Source organism: Pyxicephalus adspersus, chromosome 3, assembly GCF_032062135.1.
Source record: "Pyxicephalus adspersus chromosome 3, UCB_Pads_2.0, whole genome shotgun sequence".
Classification (NCBI taxonomy): domain Eukaryota; kingdom Metazoa; phylum Chordata; class Amphibia; order Anura; family Pyxicephalidae; genus Pyxicephalus; species Pyxicephalus adspersus.
The window spans coordinates 132,332,897-132,358,349 of NC_092860.1; the positions used below are offsets into that span (position 1 = coordinate 132,332,897).

The window sequence follows — 25,453 nt, forward strand, 5'->3', positions numbered from 1 at the left end:
ACACAATCTCTGGAAAAAGCAACAGATATTTTTGCACTTTTTTAACAGATGCAATAAAACAGCTTACTGGGAGGGTTGTTCAAGGGTTCAAAGTTGCATGGACATTTCTGCAGCTGCTTGTATTTCTCCCTCTACAACTACATTGACAAGCTTCTTCTGCCACTTAACATTCCTAGCAGCCAATCACTAGTTCCCTTCTACTAAAACCAAATGCCAAACGCCCCTAATCAGCTCAGAAATCTAAAACAGAATATGCTATTCAGATACTGCCCAGGCACTTAAATCATTGATGGAGCACTATGGCAGGTTCTGGATGTCCCTGCCCATCATGCTCACAGATATCTGTCATTCATGCCAAGGCTGAGTGACTTTCCCAGGGATCCTTTCCAGGAACCATTACAGATTGTTCTCTTTTAACCATACAAAAAGAAACAAATATTTGTGGCATTCTACAAAAAAGTAATCTGAGTGACAGGAAAAGGTGTTCAGTATAGAACCTTGCAGTAAAGTAGATTTATGCATATGATCTGTTCCAGCAGAATATTATTATTATTATTAACTTGTATTTATATAGCACTGACATAATATGCAGCACTTTATAAAGTCCAACTTTGTCCCTCAGAGGGGCTCACAATCTAATATCCCTACCATAGTCATATGTCATTAACACAGTCTAAGACCAATTAGTTTGGGAGGGAAGCCAATTAACCCAACTGCATGTTTTTGAGATGTGGGAGGAAACCGGAGTACCGGGAGGAAACCCAAGCAAACACAGGGAGAACAAAAGAAAGTATAATAGTCAGAATGCAATAGATGATTGTGTGTTGTGCCGTACCCCATCGTGTCGGTTTAGAGTGCCGAGGGTTAAGCATGTCATTTAGGGCTAAGCTCCACGGCTCGGGAATTAGACATAAAGCAACGTGCTCGTACTTCTAAGTTCCCATGGATTTCTGTGGATGTGAGTTGTGAAGCAGATGCTGCGAGTAATAATGTCAAGGCACAGGGATGGTGGTCCACTTCAGCTTGGCAAGACGACTCACTCCTAACACAATCACACGGTGGGAAGCATGAATTGCGCAGCTACAGCACAATTTTCATTCAGTCAGGCTGGTCCTTTCCACAGGCAGGAGGAAAAGGCTGCCTCCTCTCCAATATCCATGAGTGCAGTTCTTGCACATACACACTGACACAAGCCATTTAATCAGCTGGAAAGTTTGATCCAGGAATGCCTTGTCTATTTCAAGGATGATAACGGCAGAGTGGGAGTCAGAAGGACTACAAACCGTGGGGATAGTGATGATTATTTGTGCTTCTTTAAAGCTTTTACATTTGTTGGGGCTCATTGACTTCTCTGAAGGTAAACTTAACATCTTATTTTTAAATTGCTCTGGATCCTGGCACTTTTAATTGCTTTTAAAAAATATTAGCCAATGTATGCTGTTGACTAATGTAAGCTTATGCAAAGTTTACTGAGTGTTAAGAGTAACCTTAATATCCAAACTTATCTAATTAGCATGAAATATGAGTGCTGATAATGTATTGATTGCTGTAATCACCAGCAAACAGCATGGTTACTGCAGTAAAAGGATTTTTAAACCATTGCTGTAGGTGACTGCAAATGCTTTTGGCTCTTATGCTATACTAACAAGTAGACTTCTATTATGTAGTCATACTTTTATTTAGGTATATATATATATATATATATATATATATATATATATAAATACTAATATTTTTTTTGCTACGTGTCTTGCTGGAAGGTGGTTCCAAGCATATATATATATATAGAGAGAGAGGGAGAAAATATCTAAAAGCTAAAAACAGCTTTTTATTAAAATTCTTTTCACTGAATATATAGCAATGCACCTAGGTATACTCCACACCTTAAGGGTAAGACACCACTGGTGTAGCACTCACTTAAGATCCCCCTGGTGTAAGACACATAAAGAAATAAAATAAATTGTTCTTTGCCCCAAATGATACTTTACCAGCCCGTAAAAGAATATAGAATTCTGAGCATAAAAGTTTTTTTTTGTCCTGCTTAGACCTAATTTAATAAATGGTATTCCATTATAGGCAATCATAAACAGAGTAAATGGTGTAAAAGTTTAATGATTCTACATAATCAGACAGTACATCCAAAGGTGCATAGACACACTAGAAATATACATACTGATTTTCATTATCAATTCAATGATTAGATAAAAAAAAAACATTTGAAATAACACAAATACTAAATATCATTCGGAAGCTGTCAGCCTGCTTTGATGAATTGGTGTGTCCATACGGAAATTACGTAAAAAGCTCTTCCTGCCAGATGATATTGGTCAAAACATATGTCAAAAAAGTTAACATTTTGCATGTTATCCGGTAATTGTATGATTTTATTTGAAAGGTGTTCAAAAAGTATCAGCAAAAAAACATTATATTCTAGTTTAGTTTGATTCAGATGCCAGAGTTATTCGTTCATGAAATCTATAAATGTATGGCCAGCATTAGAGCAATTCAGAAATGGTCAGAGTGAGTAAGACGGAATCTGCCAATGCAGAGCATCTGTTAGTTATTGTAAATGTGCAATATATATATATATATATATATATAGTATTGAATGTGCCATATAGTTCTATATAGTACTGTATTTAGTATGTCCACCATTAGACTTCACGAAGGATTGTATTACTTTTTTAGGTGAGACAGATATCTCTCTCTTATATCTTCATTCTTCATAGCAGCTGTCACGCAGTGTTGAAGAATAAACTGAAATTATAATTAAAAAGTCTTGTTTGCTAATTCACCTGGTGTTTTTAATTAATGGAGGTAAATATTGTCATCAGCTCTTTTATTACAAGGACAGACTTTAATTTTACAAAGACAGCATGGATTGGTGTTATGCGTGACATGCATTTTCTGCAGTATGTCTGCAATAAATTGATATTATTGTCACAGACTGACAAGCAAATCAAGGAATCAGAATATTTTGTACTTCTTCTTTCACGATATTGCTTTCTGTAAATCCAGAGAACTCTATAAATTGCAAAACCGATAATGACATCAAAATAGTATAGAGATGACATCAAATAGTGTACCCGATTCTTTTGAATTATGCTTTCATCTCACCTACAATGTACAAACCAGTAACACCCTGTATGGAACGCTGCAGTTCACTCAGAAATAATGAATTAATAAACTAGCAAGTCTATAAGTAACGTATCATAATTTGCAAACATAATTTGGATTTACCAACAAAAGGGTTCTTCATCCTTCATGATAATAATCACCTCTATATTGGTAACCATGCTTCTACCTAATCTCATTTATATCATGGACAATGTAATTAAATGTACTGCATTAAGCAGGTCTGTTCTTGATTATTATTTCACCCACAGTGGTCCAATATAAATGTCAGTCATGTTTATTTACAACAAGTAGATTTATTTAATAAAATAACACCAGGAGTGAAACACTTAGCACAAAATACAGCACTGATTGAAACAATATGGGTTTGGCTGACTTTAGTACAGCAAATACCAGTTGGTGGTTTTAGGCCACTTTTATTTACTTTTTATTCTTTGCAACAAAGGGCAATCTACATTCTATAAGATTAATTGAATACTCGTTTACGGCAAATGTGAAAGGGGCCTTGTCACGCATGGAGAGACAGGACCACTAGGGGGCACTACAGCTTGCACGGAGGTGGTGTGAGCCCTGCGAAGGGCCAAGGCGGAGAGTCTAAGCAGTAACCAGGTCCTCTACAGAGCCGCTGATGGTGAGAATGTTGGTATTCTGGTTACTGACAGATTGCAGTTCTTGGGCACACCAAGGTGGGCAAAACATGGTACCGAATAACAAAGCAGAAGGATAGTCAAAAAAGGCTGGGGTCTAGGCAGGCAGCAAGCAAGAGAGGTCAGGTTACATGCCAAAGGTCAAATACCAGGGATCCAGGAAGACAGACACCAGTGACACAGGGGCCACTGCGAGCACAGGGAACAAAAGAGACACTGGAAGCAACAGGAGGTACAGGTGACACAGGGATATCCACAGACAGACAGGAACACTGGAACAGCACAGGGAAGTTGGCTAGCAACCAACAGAATGGACAACAAGGGGTTAACGCAGGAGCTTGACAAAGAAAACACTGAATTAAGCACCAGGTGAACAGGAACTAGCTCACAGAATTAGGGGCCCGGTACAATGGAGACACGTTGCAGGAACGCTGAGTGCTGTGTCTGAGCTGGCTAAATACTCAGCGATGGCTAAGAGGCAATTTCCTGATTGGCCAGCGAGCGATTGAAACGAAGCTTAAACATCTTGGGAATGAAAGCACACCCAGAATCAGAACTGCCCACATGCACAGCAGATAGATGCCTGTGCTTTAGAGGGGAAGAGGTAAGTGTTGACAGGCCTTAAGGTGGCTATGCTTACGAGCAGTGGTCGCTAACCAGTAGATGGGAAACTTTTGGGGGTCCACAGAAAAATTTGGACATTATTTGCAATTTTTATGTTTTATTAATAAAAAAAATGGTATTCTAATAAATTCTTATATTCTGAATGACAATTTTCACCTTTATATTGCACTAAATTCGCAAACTGTACTAGAGACGGACAAACAAGGGGCCCAGCGTGACAGCAGTGTAGTATTAAGTTGTATGAGGCAACTGTTGCCAAGCCGTACGCTTCAGATATGTTTCCACCATTACAACAGTCATCCCGCTCCATGAATACCTAATCTCATCCGATTGTTTTATTTTATTTGTTTATTTCTTAGATCCTCTTTTAATTAAGTATGTCTTAAACTGTGTATTTTCATTAACCTTTATATTTATAGGCATCAAATATTTTGACTTTGATAACTTTGATTTCTTGTTTGGTCTTAGATTCCAATGAAATAAACCCATAATGAGTGGGATAAAGCATTCTTGGCAAAGGAATATTTGGCATTTCGTTAATAATACCAAATATAATGCAACTAATGATAATAGTAACAATAGTAATACTTCGCTTAACCGTGAGCTGATCAGTGAATCCGAGCCTTTACAGTCCTTGTCAGGCACCATTAGGAAGATCATTATTTTACAAATGTATTTATCTAAAAAAAAAAAATCATATTATTGGTCTGTGGTATTTAAAATTTGAATTTAGTGGTCCGAGAGGTCCGAAAGGTTGGCGACTGCTGCTCTAGAGAACTTATTGATATTGATCATTTATCTGGTCTTGCACCCATTGATTAGTGTGTGGCAGGTTTAAGCAACATAGATGGTTGATGCAACTGCTTTTCACAATTCTGAATGCTCTCCAAGCAACATGTGGGGAAGAAAATTGAGTTTAGCAATTAAAAAAAAAAAACTCTCCTAAATACTGTAATTGCTACTGTGATATAGTAGTATCAGCTCCTGCACCCCAATCAAGTTTACTGCAGGCTCTGCTTGGCCTAGCTTGAAGGTTTGTTCATTATTATGTTGATTGCGTTGCCTGAGGGTGATCACATCAGGTCTGTACACCTAATCTTCTTAAGACTATGGGTGGCCTAAGAAATTATGAGACGTGCAGCCTCAGACTACAATAGTGTTTTCATAGACTTTTTAGTAAGCTCCATACTATTCAATGAGTTGTTTTGCAGTAAGAGATCAGATTGTGGTAAAATGAAACTTTTTGTAAAGCTGCTGGTTTAATTTGTTGGGCCCTCCTTCATTATTTTTTTGGTGTTGGCATGAAGAGTCATGTGAAGGAATGGGTTTCAAAGTGATAAAAATGAATTCATATTAGTGAAGTCTAATATCTCCTGTGGTGTTCGAAGATAAGACAGAACTAGCTACTTGTACTAGTACATTCCAGTTCCATTATACTATGTAGAGTTACAATCTATCTGTAAAACTTTCAAGAAATTCTGAGACATTTAACTCACTATTTTGTTTGCTTCTCTGTTAAACCTTGCATAGCTGATTGCATATGGCAGTAGGTTGTAACCTCATACTCATAGTAACCTTCATACTGGAAGAGGACGGAACAGTATTCTAATGCAAGTGACATAAAGATGGGCTTATTGCAAATTCACTGCTCACAAGCATAGAAATAGCTGACTTTAAAGGATGCCTAATATAAACACACCATCCAAAGGGCTATTGAGATCTAATTGTCTGTCTGCCATAGTGATCCTTTGGCTTGAGTACTTTCTGAGTCACAGTGCCACAACAAGTATTCTGAAATGAAGACAGGACCTATTCTGATCCAATTACTCAGAAAGTACTGAAGTTTACAGAATTTGATTCCCAGGCACTAGTTATCAAGTTTAGTAATGGCAGCCCATATACAGTCACAGTGTTCTCCCCAGCCCCTTTTAGCCGGGTGCACCACCCAGCACTTTTCAGTAACCACCCGGCTGTTTAGTGGTTCACCCACCTAAAATTTCTTCCCACCCAGTGGTTCATCCACCCACCTAAAATTTCTTCCCACCCAGCTTAAAAAAATTCTGGGTTGAGCACTGTAGTCACTATTAAAAATTCAATCCTGTCCCAACTGTAAGTTTCATCTCTGAAAAAAGAAACCATGGTGGTGGTTGGTAATACAGCAATGACTCAATATATTAAATATGACAACAAATATTTTTGGTTTGAGCCATACACTTACTGTCCACCTGCTAGTACCAGGTTGGAGCCTTTTTTGCCTTCACAACTTTTGTAATTCATCATGGCATAGTGTCCTATTGGATTGAGATCAGGTGGCTGTAGAGCCTGTCTGGTACTGGTCAGTACGGTGAAGTCATTGTCATGTATAAGAAACCAGTTTTGAGATGATTTGAACATTGTGACAAGGTACAGTATGCTGCTGGAAGTAGCCACCACTAGATGGGTACACTTTTGTTATATGGGGTTGGACATAGATAGCAAAAATACTAAGGTAGGCTATGGATATTAAACGATGCTCAGCTTGTACTAAGGCGCCCAAAGTGTTTCCAAGAAAGTAATCCCAATGCTTTTCCATTATCAGCCTAAACCATTGATAGAAGGGAGGATGAATATATATGAGCCCTCGGTGGGAGAGTGAGAGGGTTGTGTTCAGAGGGACAACCCGCCCACCGCCCTGAGCCTGCAATTCCCTAAAGGATACGTGGTCCCTGGCTCTGGCCGGTGATCCCTTCCCCCCCCCCCCAAGCGGGGTCCTCCTTCTTACCAAAGCCACGGACCACCAACAAATCCCTTGCAAAATAAGAGTGGGCAATTGTGCCCATTCCCGAAAAAAGTGAGGGCATGGTGTTCCCACCTGTGCCTGCCCCACTACACCCCTGCATACACCTAGTCCAAGGGGCAATGCATGGTAGTAATATATATAGAGTGAATTCCCTGCCATATTTTTGCACTGCTTGATGTGTTCTTGACCCTTATAGATTAAACACTTGTATTCCCAATGTGCTTGACCCTTAGATGTTCAGCATATCTAGTGTCAGTGGCAATGTATGTATACTATTGCAGAGAGAATGCATCTGGCCATATTCCTGTTCTACTTTATGTATGTTTGATCCTTTTAGGTTACCATACTCCTAATCCAATCCCAATGTATGGCAGTACTGCAGGTAGAGTGAATCCCCTGCCATATCCCTGTACTGCTTGATGTATGCTTGTCTGCAGAGTAGGTGAGAAAAAGCCAATGTGCCCCAGGATCTGTTTTCCCTTAGTGATCAATAGGAAATAGGGATAGCAGAAACTGTGATGTTAAGGGCACAACCTTCTCTTCCAATGTATGTTTCTTTACAGTGAGAGTGGTGAGGTTAGAGAGTGGAGTGGCTTTTCATGTATGGATGATGTAGAAACCTTTCAAGGAAAAATAACAAAAAATAAAAGGATTCAATTACTGGTCCTGCCAACAGCACTGGCTATTACAAGAAGAAATGGAGATTAAACATAATGGTCGTGTCTTTTTCCAGTCTCCATGGTTATGTACTTGGTGACAGTAATGACAGCACTCTTACACTGCGCTCTGATCGTATCATGACAGCGATTCAATCTACTGTAAAAAAAATGAAAAGTAAGTACAGGAACATGGGTGAAAGAAATACCACATTGGTGATCGGGTATTATCTGAATTTGTCCTATATGCTAGAGAATTTGACATTAAATCAACACAAAAACGCTTCGTTAGTAATACAACTTGCTGACTTCTCTAATCCATAGGAAAAAGTGCAAAATGTTTCATCCCCTTATCTCTATATGTTACAAAGATAATTAACAAATTAGTTATCTGATTCTGTCCTGTAGATACTAAGACAGGCCATCTTGTGACATTTTACATGTATAAAAATGTATATTTTTTATAACGGGTTCTGTCTGTACTATAATCACATAATCATTTTAGTGATTGAAATCAGAACTGACCCCTTACTTGAGTCTTTTGTTGATGTTTATATTTCCTTGGTAAAGCTCCCAGGTTAAATTGCCACTGAAAATTGTCAAGGATGTCATATATTATGCAATGGGTTGCCCTTCAATATGACCTCATCATGTGCAGGAATCCAGAATACATGAGGAAATGGGGTGAGGATTATGGAAAATCCTGTTTAAATCTCAGCACTGTTGTCATGAATGAAAGTAATACAAATCTAAAATTGTTGGAACAATAGAAAATTAGAGTTGGCTGCAGAAATGAAAGGTCACTTCTATTATCATAAAATCATGTACTGTATAATGGCTGATTGTACAAGTTAAGAAAATTGATCATAGGACTTAATTTGGCAATTTAAATCTAATTAAAAAAAAATGCTGAGCTGAAAAAGTGCTTGCAAGCAGATTTTGTTACGCCACACAATCCTACAATAGACATCCGTAGTTCAGTTATATGAGAGAATGCTGGGCACACTCCAATGCTAGGAAGGGGTGCTGCTCTGCAGATGATCTTTGTAGCCCGGTAATCTACCTAGTCTAATCCTAGGATAGGGTGCTGCTCTGTAGGATTTGTTCATAGCCCAACCCTAGCAGAAGGCAGGGCTTTGCAGGTTATGTCCATAGTCCAGTCCTACAAGAGGATTGAGCTTCAGGTGATGCCCAAAGCCCAATCTAAGTATGGCTTTCAAGGTGGTGTCTATAGCCAGATTCTAGGTGAGGGAGCAACTACGCAGGAGATGTTCATAGACCAGTCCTACACAGGTGTGCTACATTGTAGGTGATGTCCATAACCCAATTCTCGGAGACAGTATGGCTCTACTGATAATGTCCATAGCCCAAATTTAGGAAACAGTTTGGCTTTGCAGGTGATGTTCATAACCCAAGCATAGGAAAGGGTACAGCTCTGTAGATAATGTTCCAAGCTCAGTCCTTTAGGAAGGTATTGCTTTCCAAGTGATGTGTGTAACAGAATTCTAGGAGGTGGTGCAGCTCTGCAGGTGAAACCTATAGTTCAGTCCTAGGGGAGGGTGCTGCTTTGTATGGGTTGTCCATAGCCCAATCCTAAGAGGCAGCAGGGTTGTGAAGGTTATGCCCATGGTCCTACAAGACTATTCAGCTTTACAGAAAATATAATTGACCTGTTTCTAGAACAGGGTTTTTTTCAGGTGATGTCCAAAGCCCAATACAAGAAGCAAGTATGGCTTTTCAAGGTGGTGTCCATAGCCAATTTCTAGGTGAGCAGCTACACAGGAGATGTCCATTAACCAGTCCTACACAAGAGTTCTGTACTGCATATGAGGTCTATTACCCAATCCTAGGCAACAGTGTGGATTTGCAGGTGATGTCCATAACCCAAGCATAGGAGAGGGTACAGCTCTGAATATAATGTCTAAAGCCTAATTTTATCAGAGGATGCAGCTCTGCAGGTGATTTGCATAGCTCAGGCCTAGGTGAGGGTACAGCATTGTAAAATATGACCCTAGCCCAATTCTGGGAGCTCTATAGGAAATATCTGTAGTTCTACAAGGGGGTGCAGTGCTCAAGGTGATGTCCATGGCCCTACCCTGAAAAAGGGTGTAGCTCTGCAGGTGCCAAATCCTGGAAGAGGGTATAATTTTGGGAGAGGGAGGGGGACAGAAAAAAAAGCTGTCACCATCAGCAAATATGGGCAGAGGTAGTGACAGTAGAAGGGTCTGTAGACTAAAACTGACAACCTTCTTTTACTTTTCTAAAGTACCAGCTGTCAGCAACACACTTTAAATTACATTCAGAAGCTGCAGTTACCTTTGCAAATCTTTAATGTTGTTGAAAAGATGCCTGTCAATGTTTCAGAGAGCAGAGATGAGAATAGCAATTTTAATAAAATGACACACTGAGCGCACTGTAATCGAGCATATTTGATTTTTATCTACATTGCTTCTGTGCCAGTGCTGATAAATAAGAATTAATTTCAGACTTGTTGGGGGTAGGTTAAACTTTCAATGTCAAAATAAATCAGCGAATAAGATGTCTCTCTATTACTTTCACTATCTTGCACCTCGTGGAGTGAACTGCAGCGGATTTCCTTATCTTTGCACCGTGTAAAGGCGTAAAAGAAAATCTAATCTGTTATATTATTTTAGCTGCATGCTGCTGTGATATGAACATCTATTTTAGGAGTGTTTCTATGAATTCATCATAATAACATTTTGGGATGATGTGATCTCAAATTTGCCACAGATTCAGATTTGCAAAATTGTTAATCCATTTGGAGAGGTCTGTGGTTTTCTCAATACATAAAGAAAAATAAATGACGTGAAACACTTTGAAAAAGTTTATTTTGTATGGCAATATACTAAGGGCTCTATTTATAAAACAGGGATTCCTTCATTGTTACATGGTTACATAGTAGGTTAGGTTGAAAAAAGACATAAGTCCATCAAGTTCAACCACTAGGGAAATAAACATATCCCAGATATAAAACCCTATAAGACATAGTTGGTCCAGAGGAAGGCAAAAAAAACCCTGGTACAATTTGCTTCAACAGGGGAAAAAAAATTCCTTTCTGATTCCATGAGGCAATCGGATGTTCCCTGGATCAACAGTTACTGTTATCTTTACTTTAAAGTCTTAATACCCAGTTATATACTGTGCTTCTAGAAAAACATCCAGCAATCTATAGTAGTTGCTAAAACTACTTCCTGAGGGAGCCGATTCCACATTTTCACAGACCTTACAGTGAAGAATCCCTTCCTTGTTGTTAGAACTTCTTTCATTTTCTAATGATTTGCAGGCACATAGAAAAAGAAGAATTATTATGTGGAATCTGTTTTTGGTATAATGGATGTATAAATTTTTTAGCAACAAATTATTCCATAATTTTTATAATTGTAATATGATGCCTAATAGCCATTAGATATACAACACACAGTGATAAACTACTCCTATTTCATACATAAATAGGAAACGCTGATATCTCTATATATTTATACCTGAGATTGTGGAAAATAAAATTATTTTATATTATTTTTTAGATTTCTATTTACAGTGAAGGGGTATGTGGAAATACATTTAACATAGGGAACAATGTTATTATATTTGTATATATTGACTAGGGTTAGGGTTTTTCTTTATCTTTTTATCATTGTTCATATGGATTATTCCGCTTCTTCCTACACAACTGCAACATTTTTATTAATAAATTATATTACTTTTGAGGCTTTTTTACAGTGCCCAATACCTAAAGCATGATCTTTGAGGATATTTTGCAATTCAGATTTTAGGAACTTATCTTGCCGTAATGGATGTGCTTTTTAAATCATGAGCCAAGGGTTCTTTATTATGCCCTTTTGAGGTTATGTTTTTGCAGTTGGAAGTTGGAAGGGATTTTTTTGTACACAGCTGCTAATAGTTACAACTTACTTATGTCCAGAGGGATGCAATTAATTTGAGTTCACAATGCGTCATGGGAAGTAAATACATTCTGGAAACGTGAGCAAGCGTCTATCTCTTGGAAGCAGCAAACAATATTGAATATGCAGATAAATAGTAAGCTGAAATAGACTTCTACATAAAATATCCAGTTTGCTTGGGTTTATTAAAAGAAAAAACTCTGTTACCTAAAAATGTACATACATGAAATACAATAGCCTGAGTAGTATGGGGATGTTTGCCGTCCCCCCAATATTCCAAATGCCACTATCCTCAGGTGAGTCGCTTACTCATGCTTAGTTTTTGCAGAGTAGCCAATAAAACATTAAATCCTGTTACCATCAGAATGGAATTTTGGCAAAGGATTGATGGGAAATCTATGTTTAGGAATTCACTCTTGGCTGAACCTTTTAAATGTCACTGAAAAGCAAAGATATTTAAGCCACCACTCTACATTCTGTAAGACAATTTTCACAACAGTGATTCTGTTATGATCTGTCAAAACCTGGGTGCAGACAACAATTTTTATATTCATGTTGTTGATATTGTCTGCTACTTGGTCTAATCTATGTGTCCTATACTAAATTAAGTGCGCTGTATCCAAATCTGAAGTCCGATTCTGCTTAGGACGTCAGGATCTTAAGGTAATTAGGTGTATAGATGCGATTAGCTACATTCTTTCATTCTGCAGTTACTATGTAATCTCTATACATAACTATTTTTTGCTTCATAGTTCCATGACATTACAAAAACGTAGTTTTATGTTGCAACAACATATACAATTACAACAACACACATGTACACTACAACAACACACATGTACACTTCAGAAGTGTTTCAGGCACTTGCTTTTGCGTTTGTGGTTTTCCACTGTCTCCCGTTGCAGAAACCAACAGTAGTTGCCCATCATGTTGGGGTTGCACCGGCCTTGATATCTTGTTTCCATAACAGAAATGTCCTGGTGGAACCTCTCCCCTTGCATCACTCACATCACCCAAATTTTGTGGGAAGAAGTCCAGATGGGAATGTAAGAAATTAATTTTAAGTGACATTCGGCAGCCAAGTTGATGGTATGCTGTTAGCATGTTGTTTACAAGTTCAGCATGGTTTTCAGCTCGCTGGTTGCCCAGAAAGTATCTGGAAGGTAAACTTTCTGTGGATCAATGAGTGATTTATGCATCACTTTGTACTGGCCAACAGTGTGTTTAGGTCTGGGTGGCCATTCTTTTTGTAATGGTTGCTGTCATCACGACCTGTCATTTCACAGGCACAGAAAGCACATATGTTTTGTATATCCCTATTGCAGGCCAAGAAGGAGTGCCACCTTTTTTAGTTCACCACAAACGTTCCACTTGTATTCTGAATAGTTAATCAATTTCAAAATGACCTCCATGGATTCATATGTCTCTTTCATTCGGCATGAGCAAGAGGAACAGAAGTCATTGCTACCTTTATACATCAATACAGCTTTCAAACTTGCTTTTCTCTAGTCTATGAAAAAGCTCCACTGCTCTGGTATGTATTCGCAAACTAACTCCATCGTCAGACCACTCTCCGTTGGTACAGAAGCACATGTTGTTTTCCAGCTTGTAATAATAACCTGCAAACTTTGTGTGACGATCACAAAAGTGTGAAATTGTCGTTCCTTTTTGTAGCAAATTCCACTCTTTAATCCTGGAGACTTACAGTTTAGACTTCTCTTTTGACAAAGACAGGTCCCTTACTAGTTACTTATCTTACTATCTAAATCTGATTGGCTTATAAAATGTGGCTTACCCTCTTCAAATTGGGGTTCATAACATTCATTAACATCAACATCATCCTCTTGTTCCTCATCCGACATGTCACTGTCAGTAACAACAGATGTAGGAGGGATTGGCACTGGATTCTCTGCATCATGTGGCACTGGCTTCAGAGAAGATTCACAATCAGGATAGATGATTTTTAACTTAGGCTTCTTTGAAAACTCAACAATTTCACTCATACAGAAGTAGCAGTCCGAGTGATGGTCTTTTGGCTCACTCCAAATCATAGGCACAGCAAAAGGCATTTTATTCCTTTTCCCATTCAACCATTGTGTAAGGCCAACGTAACAAACCTGACAGCAGATATGAGGTGCCCAGCTTTTATCCTCATCTCTAATTTCACTCTCACCCTCTTGGTTAGGTTCTTGTATTGATCACACGGGGTATATTTGCCACAAATGTTTATTAACACTGCTGCACCTACTCATCCTTAGCTCAAAACAGACTCACTATGGCCTAGATGTACTATCCAATAAGATGGTGTCACATGCATGCTACCAGGGGACGTGATTCAGCTTAAGGCAGCATCAGGCATAGTAGTAGCTGCAACTGTTATAGTGTTCCCATGTAAAAATACATTACTCAATTACCGACTATTTGAAAAGCTATAGCACTCCTTTAACTTCTGTATGTGATAGGCTAATTCTGAGTTCAGATTTGGAATCAGCACACTCAATATCATGTAACGCACATGTGTTATGCCCAGTAGCAAAATCGTTGTTGTGCAGTGTTATGATTGTTTTTTTTTTAAATCAAAATATTTTAATACAAGCCCAATGTGAAGCCCAAAAAATGACTGTTGTATGGAAACAGTAACACAACACCAGCTCCAGTCTTTAGATGGCATTTTACCAGCCAACGGCAAATCCTAAAATATAAGTAATAAAATGTCAGTTAATTTGTTGGGCATTCATTAAAATAAATATATTTTAACACCCCCTTTTTTTAGGGCTAGACTTCTATAATACCCTAACATTTAGATTAATTGAGAGAGGGGAGGAATTCTAAAGGTGCGTACACACTTCCAATTTTTATCGTTCAAAACGAACGACGAACGATCGATTGGGCAAAAAATCGTTCGTAAAAAAGTAACCAACGACGCCGACGAACGAGGAAAGTCGTTGGAAACGAATGACCGGACCGGTGGATCGGATTGGACAACGATCGTTGAACATCGTTCGTGTGTACGGTCGTTCGTTGATCGTCCATGAGCTGAGCATGCGTAATGAACGAACGTTCGTTCACTTTCCTGTCGTGCACATAGTTCCTCTATCGCTCAAACGATCGTATCTATTGTGTGTACAATATCTACGAACGATCGCGTCGTTATCTCTATGTGCAGGATCGGTGTTATACGATCGTTCGTAGATATCGTGCAGGATCGTTCATCGTTCGTTTTCCAACGATAATAATTGGAAGTGTGTACGTAGCTTAACAGAGCTTGTTGCTTTGGGCTGAAGGCACAGAGATAACCTTATCAGTGAACTACTGTTTCTTTACTAGGTATTCACAGTCTTGCCCAAGAAAAATACATGGTCAGCACCTTCTATGATGTCTGGTGTTGGAGACTGGATTATAAAATTGGTTGAACATAATTATGAACGTTTTTGTCAATGGATTTTTCTTTTCTATTAGTTTTTCATACAAGTTTATAGGACTGCAAAACCAGCTTGAAGTAGGTGAAATGCAGGTAGAAGGATAATGGCAGGTCAGTTGTATCCATCAATTCGCTTCAGAAGCATCTCAAACTGATAATATTGACTGAAACCCAAAGTCAATTGATGTGGACGCTTACAATTTTATTTTTTAAAGTTAGGCATTTCAGGCTTAAGTATTTTAAAAAAAATTTTCTCATTTGTACTTTAACAGATCTCACAGGAGACACCTGGCACAGAATTCAATGAGGTTGGGACAACTTGGATGATGATCACATAGGCAAAACTAGAAATAAAAGCTGATGTAAAAAGAAACTCCAGAGTAAAGTGGCAGCAATAATGGTGTCAGCATTTGTTATGCCATATAGTTGATATCTTTCCTTTTACCATAAGGGATTCTGCGGGATCTGCTGAGCCCAATAGAAATTACTTGCAACCTCTTAAAAGATTACCTCTGAGGGCCTAGTCACCTCACCATTTCATTTGTTTACCACTAAGTACTTTTAACTTTTACTTAGTGGATCCAGAAGACTCTATTGCACTTACTTATTACTCTATTATAATTATTTGGTTCTTTTTATACATCCTATTTGCATAATGATGATTGTCTCGTTTTATGCATAATATTTCATGTTGAGCTAAAAATGGTAATATTGTCTTTATTTGCTTTTTATTTTATATTATTTATTTTGTCTTTATTTGCATATCATTGTATATTGTATTTTTCCACAAGCTGAAAATTAAAATATTGTTTTTTTGTTGCCCTGCCAAACTAATAAATAGCCAAAGCCAGAAAATAGGTAAAGAGAAAAGCAACATTTGCTTTGTACTCAAATTCTTATTTTATTCTATTTTTTAATATAGCATTTTCTTTTTTCCCTTATGTAACGTGTAATAATAATACAGAACACATCCAAAAGAGAGACACAATAGAATGTAGGAACTATCATTTTGCAATTAATCACTTTCACTTTGTTACAAGGTGCCTGCAATTTATTGATAAAGTTGTGTGACTTAGATATTTGGAAAAGAAAAATTGAAAACAGTAGCTGAGCAGACTATTACCTTCTCAGCCTCTGTATCTGTACTGTAAGTCTGTTTCTAGATATATATACATAGGGGAACATATACACAGCTTTTTTATAGGAATAATCACACCTAACTGCAGTTATATACAGAGTTCTGTGCAAGGACAGAAACATCTGAAACTACTTTTTTGATATATGCTGCATTTTGGAAGCTTGGGTAAAAAAAGAATTAACTTTTGGTCAATAAGGCCATCTATATGGATTTATGTGGGCACCATGGACAAACATTATACTTGGTTATTTAGATAGTTTTTAAGATACTGGCTCAGAATTCTCAATGACAAATTTACCCTTTTTTAATACAGTCTGAAATCATGAAACTTTGTTTCATAAGTTAAATTAAATATTGATTTGAAGAAAACTCAGAACCTTTGAGACATGTTTCTGAGCCCCTGTACATTTGTATAATGTCTGGATAGTTTAATTGAGTTATTGTTAAAACAGGAAAAATAAATGATTTAGAATAAACTATACATTTAAATGTGTAGCAGCTACATTTCTGCATTTAAAGAAATATTACCAGTCAATGTTGTAAATCTAGAAATACATAAAAGGAAAACCGAAAACCTGTCCAGGGACTTTTTTTTATTTTGGCAATATATGAAGAAACCACTATCCTGATTCCTAATCTCTGATCTCCAGGTACCTTGCTGTTCTGGGAAAACCTAATCCTAACCACATGCTTCTGCATGCTAGAGATACTCAACAGCTTTTATTTAGGTCTCAAAAATGTTTTTGTGGTAGCAGGAAGATTACAGAAGCAAAAATAAGTAGTAAGTGTTGTAGCCACACCAACAGGCTCCGGGAAGTTCACTTTACTTAAAAAAGGAAAATGGCTGTTATTAAGTTTTTTTTTACGTGTGCTAATGTTATGACTCATTTTGACCCATACAAAATGGGTGCCTCCAATCAGCTGTGACCGCAGGCGTACTACTGAACTCATATGATCTCTCAATGGAGAATCTCTATTGAGAGGTCATATGAGTTCAGCTGTGACTGTCCAGGTTCCCACACTCCCTGGGCTATAATTATCATTGATAATTACAGCCCAGGGACCTGTGGGAACCTGGACCTTCGGTTCGTCGAAATTTCGCGGACCCGTTGGAAGTTTAAGGAAAATTTAGCGAGACTGTCAGAGACATTCTCGCTCATCCCTATTGAAAATCCCTGATACAGTTAAGGAGGGCAGACCATTTGGGGGCGAGTCAGATTTCCAGTACCTGCGGTTACATTAACCATTCGCCAATATGAGGTGATACGTGGGCACAACCAAAAAATATCGTGTAGGGTGCCAATTTCAGAACCACACCTCCAGCAGAGATTACTTGTGTCAGGAAAAATCCTGTGGACAACCTCTGGAGTGAAATACCAGTGCATTAATAATTGATAAGCGTATTCTTTATATATAGTGCACTGTGAACTTTTCTGGGCTTGGTCCCAAAGTATTCTGCAAATATCATCCAGCAGGGCTCTACCCAGGATCAAAAGAAGGACCTGGTAAATTCCGGAAATGAAACCTTTCTGGGAGGGCAGCCTATACGCCATTTCTCAAAGGAGGTAGGCAGGGGAAATACGAGTTAAAGACCCTTTGTTAAAGACTAAGCATAATGCCAAAATGTAAGAAACTATAAAAAGATATGCAGTTACCTTAAATTTATGAAGGATCTCCTGATATGATAGGAGCCTCCTCATACATGTACATGGATGCACTATTTGGCCATAGTGGAACAGCAGACCCTCATGCCATGGATGAGCCATGTGGCGTGTTGTACTATCCGGAATATATGAGCAATGTCAGTTTTAATCGAGATTTACAGTAAGACCATATCTGCCTTGTGAAGTGCATTGGGGCTAACAGAGAGTTTTCAGGAGCATAATAGGAGGTACTCCAGAGCGTGAAGTCCAGGTGAATTGGAAAAATCCACAGTTTCGCCAACTCCGTCCAGCAATTAAAAGACTGCAGGGTTGTCCAGGTGGCCAGAAATTTAGGATAAGTGGCAAAATAATATTTAGTAAAGTCTGGAACTCCCAAGCCTTCATTGCGAAGGGAGCACATCAGTGTTTTGGGGAGTCTGTGTTTTTTATATTCCCAAATAAAGTCCAATACTGATGCCTGCAGTCTCTTAAGCAAATTTAGAGAAACTGGTACTGAAAAAGTGGATAACAGGTATAAAAATTTTGGCAAAATAGACATTTTAATAAGAGCAATTCGATCAAAGAAAGAAGTCGGTAATGTTTTCCATTTCCTAAAACGGGAAAAGGCTTCCTGGAGCAAAGGGATATAATTCAGTGAAATATTCAGCTAGTCCACGTATTATTAATACATTAAGTGCAATAAAAAATCTATTTTTAAACCGCAATCAAATAACATATAATACTACAAATAGCATGTGTTACACTTTTGTGAATGGAGTCTCGTATGTCCTGAAATGCAACAATTGGTAATCACTTTGCTTTCATAAAATGTGTAAGGTTTGCTCATGTTCACTGCTTGTTAATAAATCCTTAAATATGGCAAAGTTTTTACCACGTTAGATACAAATTCTTATGATTATCACTCCGCCGCAGTTTAACTTGAATAGATGTTCATTAAACATTAATCATTATTATTAAATTATAAAAAACCTTCAATGGTAATTTAAGATATGTGAAAGAATATTGAATCCATAGACTAATGATGTGAATAAGGAGAACTGGGAATGATGGACACTGTCTTTTTTGTGGTTTAAAGAAAAGCTCCAATCAGATTTTTATAAATCACTGAAAAACATATTGTATACATTGCCTGATTTTCTCATTAGGATTTTTAATTGCATAATTATTATGAATTATTATTAGAAATATGCAAACAGGAAGCTTTTTGTTGCAGAAGAGACATATTATGGGATCCAATCTAAACCTAACATTCACTGAAACATTCTCAGGTGGAGAATCTTCCAGGCCCATGTGGTTCAATGTCAGTAACCACCAGGGAATGTTTTAGTGAATGTCAGATTTATAAATAGACATTTATGTGTGTTGTGACAGCAAGGGTCTTACCTACCTGTTCACAATAATCTTGAAGGTAAAGTAAGCTACACATACACAGCTCAGTGTACAATTTCAACATAGTCAATCTAGATGTCTGAAGAACTTGAAGAAGATCAGGTGAAGTAGTCAATGTCAATGAGGAAGTTTCTGGATGTCACAATACTGGAGGGGATGTGGATATTCTTTAAACTTTCCCAACTTTCCTTTACTAATGTTTGTAGAATCTGCTGTCAAATATAAACTTCTTCCCTTGGAGACTTGGTGAATAAAAACTCCCTCCCCAGTCTGTCACCCATTTGTTGTCACATTGGGAGCTGCCGCCCTGCACAACATAGAGAAAGTGAAGCCAAGCTGTCAATCATAGCCACACATCAAATATTGCTCCATTTTTCTTGTGACAGTCATATGTTGCTGCTGGCTTTGTACACTTGAGACCGTACAATCTGTTTCTGAAAGTTACCACAACTGATTTTTATGTACACAAAACAGTGCTGCTGTATTCACATAGTGCCAGCCTGGAAATCTGTCACTGTAGTCAGCAAGTTACCTTCAGTATTCAGTGCCAATGTTGCCAATGCCAAATATACTACTGGAAACAGAGCTAAAAGTATTTTTTAAATATTGGAAGCTGTGTTTTTATTTTAATAAAATGAAAGATATTGTTTCTCCTTTTTATTTTTCCTTTAAAATTAAATCATTAAAAAAAAAATATAACTAACCTGCAGCTATAGAAAAACAATAATGACAAAATAAAAAGTGTAGTATGTTAAGTTGAACAAAATAATAGGGTTTGTTTTTAAAATAACTGGGAAGAAAGGGAGCAAAGGGTTTTAAAACTGGTGGCGAAAACAATCATTATCTTATTTGATTAAGACATGAACATATTGGCCCTGATTTTATAAGGCTTTCCAAGGCTAGAGAGAATACACTTTCATCAGTGAAGCTGGGTGTTCCATCAAACCTGGAATGGATTTCCTAAACTCATTTGCTAGCAAATTTTTGAATACTGGACCAGATCCATTCCAGGTTTGCTGGATCACCCAGCTTCACTGATAAAAGTGTATTCTCTCCAGCCTTGGAAAGCTTTAATAAATCAGGGCCTTTGAGACTGATTATTGAGTGATACAGCAAACCTGGAATGGTTTTCTTAAAAATCTTTTTTGATTGGTTGCCAAATTCTTCAAATCCTGGACCAAATCCATTCCATACTTGCTGGATTACCCATGTTCTCCAATGAGATTCTATCTTCTCTAGTCTTGTAGTGCTTTAAGAATCAATTTTGCAAAATTAAGTCAGCACAATCAACATGCAAAACTTACTAAACCAAATATAAATGTTAATACTCATCATTACACCATATTATTGGTTTATGATGTTGTCCATGGTGCTGAAATACTGAATGCCTGAACTTAGCAATTGTGAGTTATAAATAGCCAACCAGTATTATGCATACTTGCAAAATCTATGTTACTTGTGGCATTTCCAAGTCAAACACGGTAAAATTTAGAATAGATCTTTGTGATTTGGGATATGACCCCGCTGGTTAAAGAGCTAAGAAGTCGTAAGCGTTTCATACATCACCCTTGGTAGACATGATTTTTAGCCACACTCTCCACTTGCAAATGTGGAAATAAGCAGGCATTAATTTTTATTGCTGCAACTTTGGGAAAGTGGTATTTGTGGCTTAAGATGTTTTAACCATTGTATTACATTGTCATCAAATTAGGTGTAGACTATTGTATTTAGCCATTTTAAACCTAAAGGGTATGTACACATTTGTATGGTGTTGCACCCTGGAATGTGGATGGGGCTCTCAACATCATCAAGAACAGAACTTGTTGTCTCCTTTTAGGATGCCAGTCTTCAGGAAGCATGCAGATTTGTGGAATGACTCAAGTATCATATTAAAGCCCACAGGGGGCTTTATTATGATACCCAAATTATTCCACAAATGTATGGCCAGCCCAGAATACCACTGTTTAATATATACTGTTTTGTCTGTAAAATATTACTTATATCAGTAATGATAAGTAATGAATTTTCTGATGCTTTTAGTAGTCAGAATTCTGTCTGATGTCTTTGTGGCATATATTTCGGATGATTAACCTTCTCCCTTAGAACAACAGCAAAAAAGGTTGCCAGGTGTGTCACAGGTGCGCTTTCATATTCTGGAATTTGAGTGCCCGGAGCACAGAAAGGTGTGTGTGTTTTTCTAATAATTATATTGGTCAGCCCGCCTTTCATGGAGTGCATGGATTGTTTGTGCCCTTTCATAGCGCTGCCAATTCTAGTGTCTGCTATTAGAGAGGGCACAGGTGTGTAATCAGCCTGCTGCTTGTTCCTGGGATGGAGTGCTTGTCTGGCAGCTGTTCTAGATAACCCCAAGTAATTAAACAAGCCTGTTAAACCGATGTTATAAACTGTGTAAATTTACACTGCTTACAGGTATGGTGTATTTCCATTTTATTATTCCATGGCTGTTATGATTCTAAAGTGCACCTGTGTGCTGTATCAATTTATATCAGACCATCCAGCATGACCCCCTCCGGGAGGTACAATACACTCTGCTCATCACTCTTCTTCCCTGATTACAATCCCCTGAGCTCAGTCAGTGAAATCTTTTGAAGGGTTTGTTGAGATCTCAGACTAGTGTAATCAGAAAAGCAGCGAGATGATCAGGAGTGTTTTATACTGGAGCGGGTGGCAGTAAAGGCTCTGTTTATGCTACAAATTGTTTTAGAGAATTGAAACATTCTAAAGGTATTAGGGACAATTTACATGATAACACAGTGCATTGCAATGAACGTTTTTGTGGTTTTTGGCTCATTGCTTAATACAGTTTCAGTACACATCAAACTGAAAAAAAAGGTCCTGCACAATGTTTTCCAGGTGATGCCAATATCCAGAGCACTATAGATTTGTTGCAGTGCACCACAATGCCTATTGATTGCAGATAAGTTTTATTTAAGTTTTTTTTTTCTGTACAAAGTGTGCAAAAAGCAAAGTAAGGTTAGAGCTCAGCTTAAGGGGACATGCTTAACTTTTATGAGTCTAGCAATTGGCTGCATTTTAGGGACACATGATACCATGTGAAAAATTTACTAAAATTGCAGCAGGGTGCAGAGGTGGGCAAGAGTGAACAGTAAATAAAGTCACTGGACATCATTGTTTTCGGATCTCCATTTAATGTTTCCCTAAAGAACCCCATTAAATACATACCATACAGTTGCTGGATTGAATTACTTATTTAGGGTCTCTAATCCATCATATATATGATACCCATCATATTTAAGACTTTCTAAATATTTTTTCAATTGTGTAAAGCCTGGAGAAGTCATTACACATTTCAGCACACAAGGATTTGTTTCTAGTATTTTGGCCCTCTGGATCTCGCTGCAGCGTTGAGCTAAGTTGCATGCTGTGACAGTCTCACTCATGAGATACATGAATGAAGCTGTCATATATCTGCTCATCAGTGTGCTATCCGAAAAGCTTCACCTGACTTGTTAAATCTTTCATTTGAATGGGACTTAAAGCTGCTCTGTTATTCTGGCATTTGTGTAGTAATAAGCCATACGAGTGCATAGTGAAATGGAAAGAAGAAATACAATTGAACAGACGTATGAGATCTACTTTTAAGGAATTTAATAGAATTTTTTAAGATGAAATGAATGTAACTTCTAAGTAAATTATTTGCTAGCAAATGTGTTTTTTTTTGAGTATTTGTAATTCAGTTCTGTTATTGTTGTGATTTGCATTCTCCTTCAACCTTGAACAAGCAGGTAACACACTTGTTTTCTGGATCAACAATTCAACTTTCTATTTAAACTTTTTATTTTCAGAGTAGACAGCATAGACAATATATATATGTGTGTGTGTATATATATATATATATATATAAACAAGAATAGAATTTTTTATTCAATTAATTTAGTTCAGATTCAATTAAATTTTTAAATACACCTGCACGTGATTGTGAAAGCAAAGTGAGCACTGCTACAACTTGCTTAGCATATCATACTCAATAAATCAGCATTGCTATCTTGACCCAAATACAAGGAGGGTCATCCATGATGCAATATAGCTGATCTTTGTGATTTTGCAATGGTTAAATATGCATATTGTGTTGAAAAGAATAGGATTTACTATACAGTGGCACATTTCTCCACTCTATGGTTTGCTCAGTATATGGCCTTTCTAAAATTGCATACAATGCTGGACTGCTGGTCCTGCACTGTACATGAAGATAGCAGAAAGTCTGCAACTAAGTAGATGCAAGAGAAGCAACTGGGAGGACGTTTGAAAGATCAAGGAATAAGGTTTTATTGTGTATTTTGTTTGCTCTAGATGAAACAAGCATTTTGCCCATGTAGTTTTGGGTGGTGGGCAACTCCAAGGGACATGTGAGTTGACAGTAATGGAAAAACGGTCTCACTAGGTTGAATTGCATGCCACTAATTACAATAAGACATGAGACCATTATTCTTCACAATTATCCAGTGATAAACATAAGCTTAGTCTGCAGTGCAAGTATTTGAATAAGCATCTGGACTTTATGATCAGAACCTTGATCCAATTTGCATGATCCAAAAAAATGCATGTTTAAAATTTCTGTACAGTTTTATACATAATAGATTGTACAGTCAGATTGTATCTTATGTGTCTTAGACCTACTGTATACTGTTTTCCCCTATATTTCAGCATATGGGGGAGCTTATAGCTTGTTCTTTTTGACAACACTGGGCCAATCTGGGCCAGTATCATATAAGGATTCCATTTTAGCTCTGAGTAAACCACAACTGGTGACATGTAGCGTACACAGGACTTTCTTTTCATTCCAGGGACCTGAGCAGAGTGGTAAAGGAAGGAAAAGGAAAGTAAGGATAATTATGCATGCAGATCTGGATAAAAGTGCTCTGCAAGGATATAACACAGATTCACTTCAATTTTTTATCAATCCACGGAAGTAAAACACTTTGCTGTATATGTGGCCTCCTGGAGGCTGGCATAGCAATTTCACATTCTGAAGTTTAACACTCTACATTTTACGGGTTAGCAGGTTAATAATGACTGACAGTGTTTTATATATAGCATGTCTGTCATCCAATGTAGCCCATGAATTTCCAAAGATAGGAATACAGATGTGACAATATATCATTTTATATGCACTAAGTGTTTATCCTGGGAGAGAAATGTGGAGATTACCCTCATTTTCATGTCCTTTCATGTCTCTTTGAAATATGAATGCCTGTTTGACAAAATGGAATTCTATCATTGACACATAAATCTTATCTGCATCACATAGTGCCGCACCTGATAAATCACAATTTTATCTGTGCAATCATTCAGATGGTTCAATATTCTAAGCCTTATTATTAATGATATACATCTTTTATATATAAGTAGAAAAAATAAGGTAACAGCAAAGAGTGCAAATGTATGTATGATGATGCTGTTAGACCTTGTATAGAGAAAAAATATCATGCGTGCACAAAAATAGAGGTGAGTCATACAAGACATCTGCCTTCTGGTGTTCTGCAAGCATAGGTTTATAGAATAATAAAATAATATATTATTTTAAATGTATGTTTTGTTACTACATAATCACAAATTCTGTATATATATTAGTAAACCCCACTGAGAAAACAGTGGGTCTGCAAGCAGTCTGCAGATAGAACCATGTATTCTGGTAATAGGCACCCCAAAACAGCATTTTTTTCAAATAAAGTACAATCAGTGTCTACATTTATAATAATTACATAGCATAACCCCAGTGCAAAAATCTACAATATTTTCCTATGTATAAACACTGATAATTTGTTTCCAGTGCCTGTAAATGTTTGTTGCAGGGTGTAAACACTTTTCCTCCCCAGAGTGCAAATGAAATTTTAAATGTTCTAAATCAGGTAAATCATTGTCTGCTCCCAAGATGCAATAGGGGATTCACTGATTGTGCTTTTGGTCAGTATTTTGTCAGAGGATGCATGAACTGACCACAGTTCTCACTGCTTTTGGGTCTAGGATGGGGGACTATTCTAGCTGAGCTCTTGCAAAGATGGAAGGTATTGTTTTTAATAACCGAGGTTAACCGA

The 25,453-nt window shown here is 37.5% G+C and overlaps 1 protein-coding gene across 5 annotated transcripts in view; it reads left to right on the plus strand.

Annotated features, from left to right (window-relative positions):
• Positions 1 to 25,453, plus strand: part of KCNIP4 (potassium voltage-gated channel interacting protein 4) — a 304,565-nt gene that overhangs the window by 180,201 nt on the left and 98,911 nt on the right. For 2 of the 5 annotated variants that reach the window (XM_072406390.1, XM_072406395.1), the window contains exon 1: positions 820 to 1,357. The exons of the other annotated variants lie outside the window; for them this stretch is intronic. In XM_072406390.1, the coding sequence (XP_072262491.1) occupies positions 1,246 to 1,357 (112 nt within the window). In that variant the 5' untranslated portion in view covers positions 820 to 1,245. Of the gene's footprint in view, positions 1 to 819; positions 1,358 to 25,453 lie in introns of those variants that run through there. 5 annotated transcript variants of the gene reach the window in all.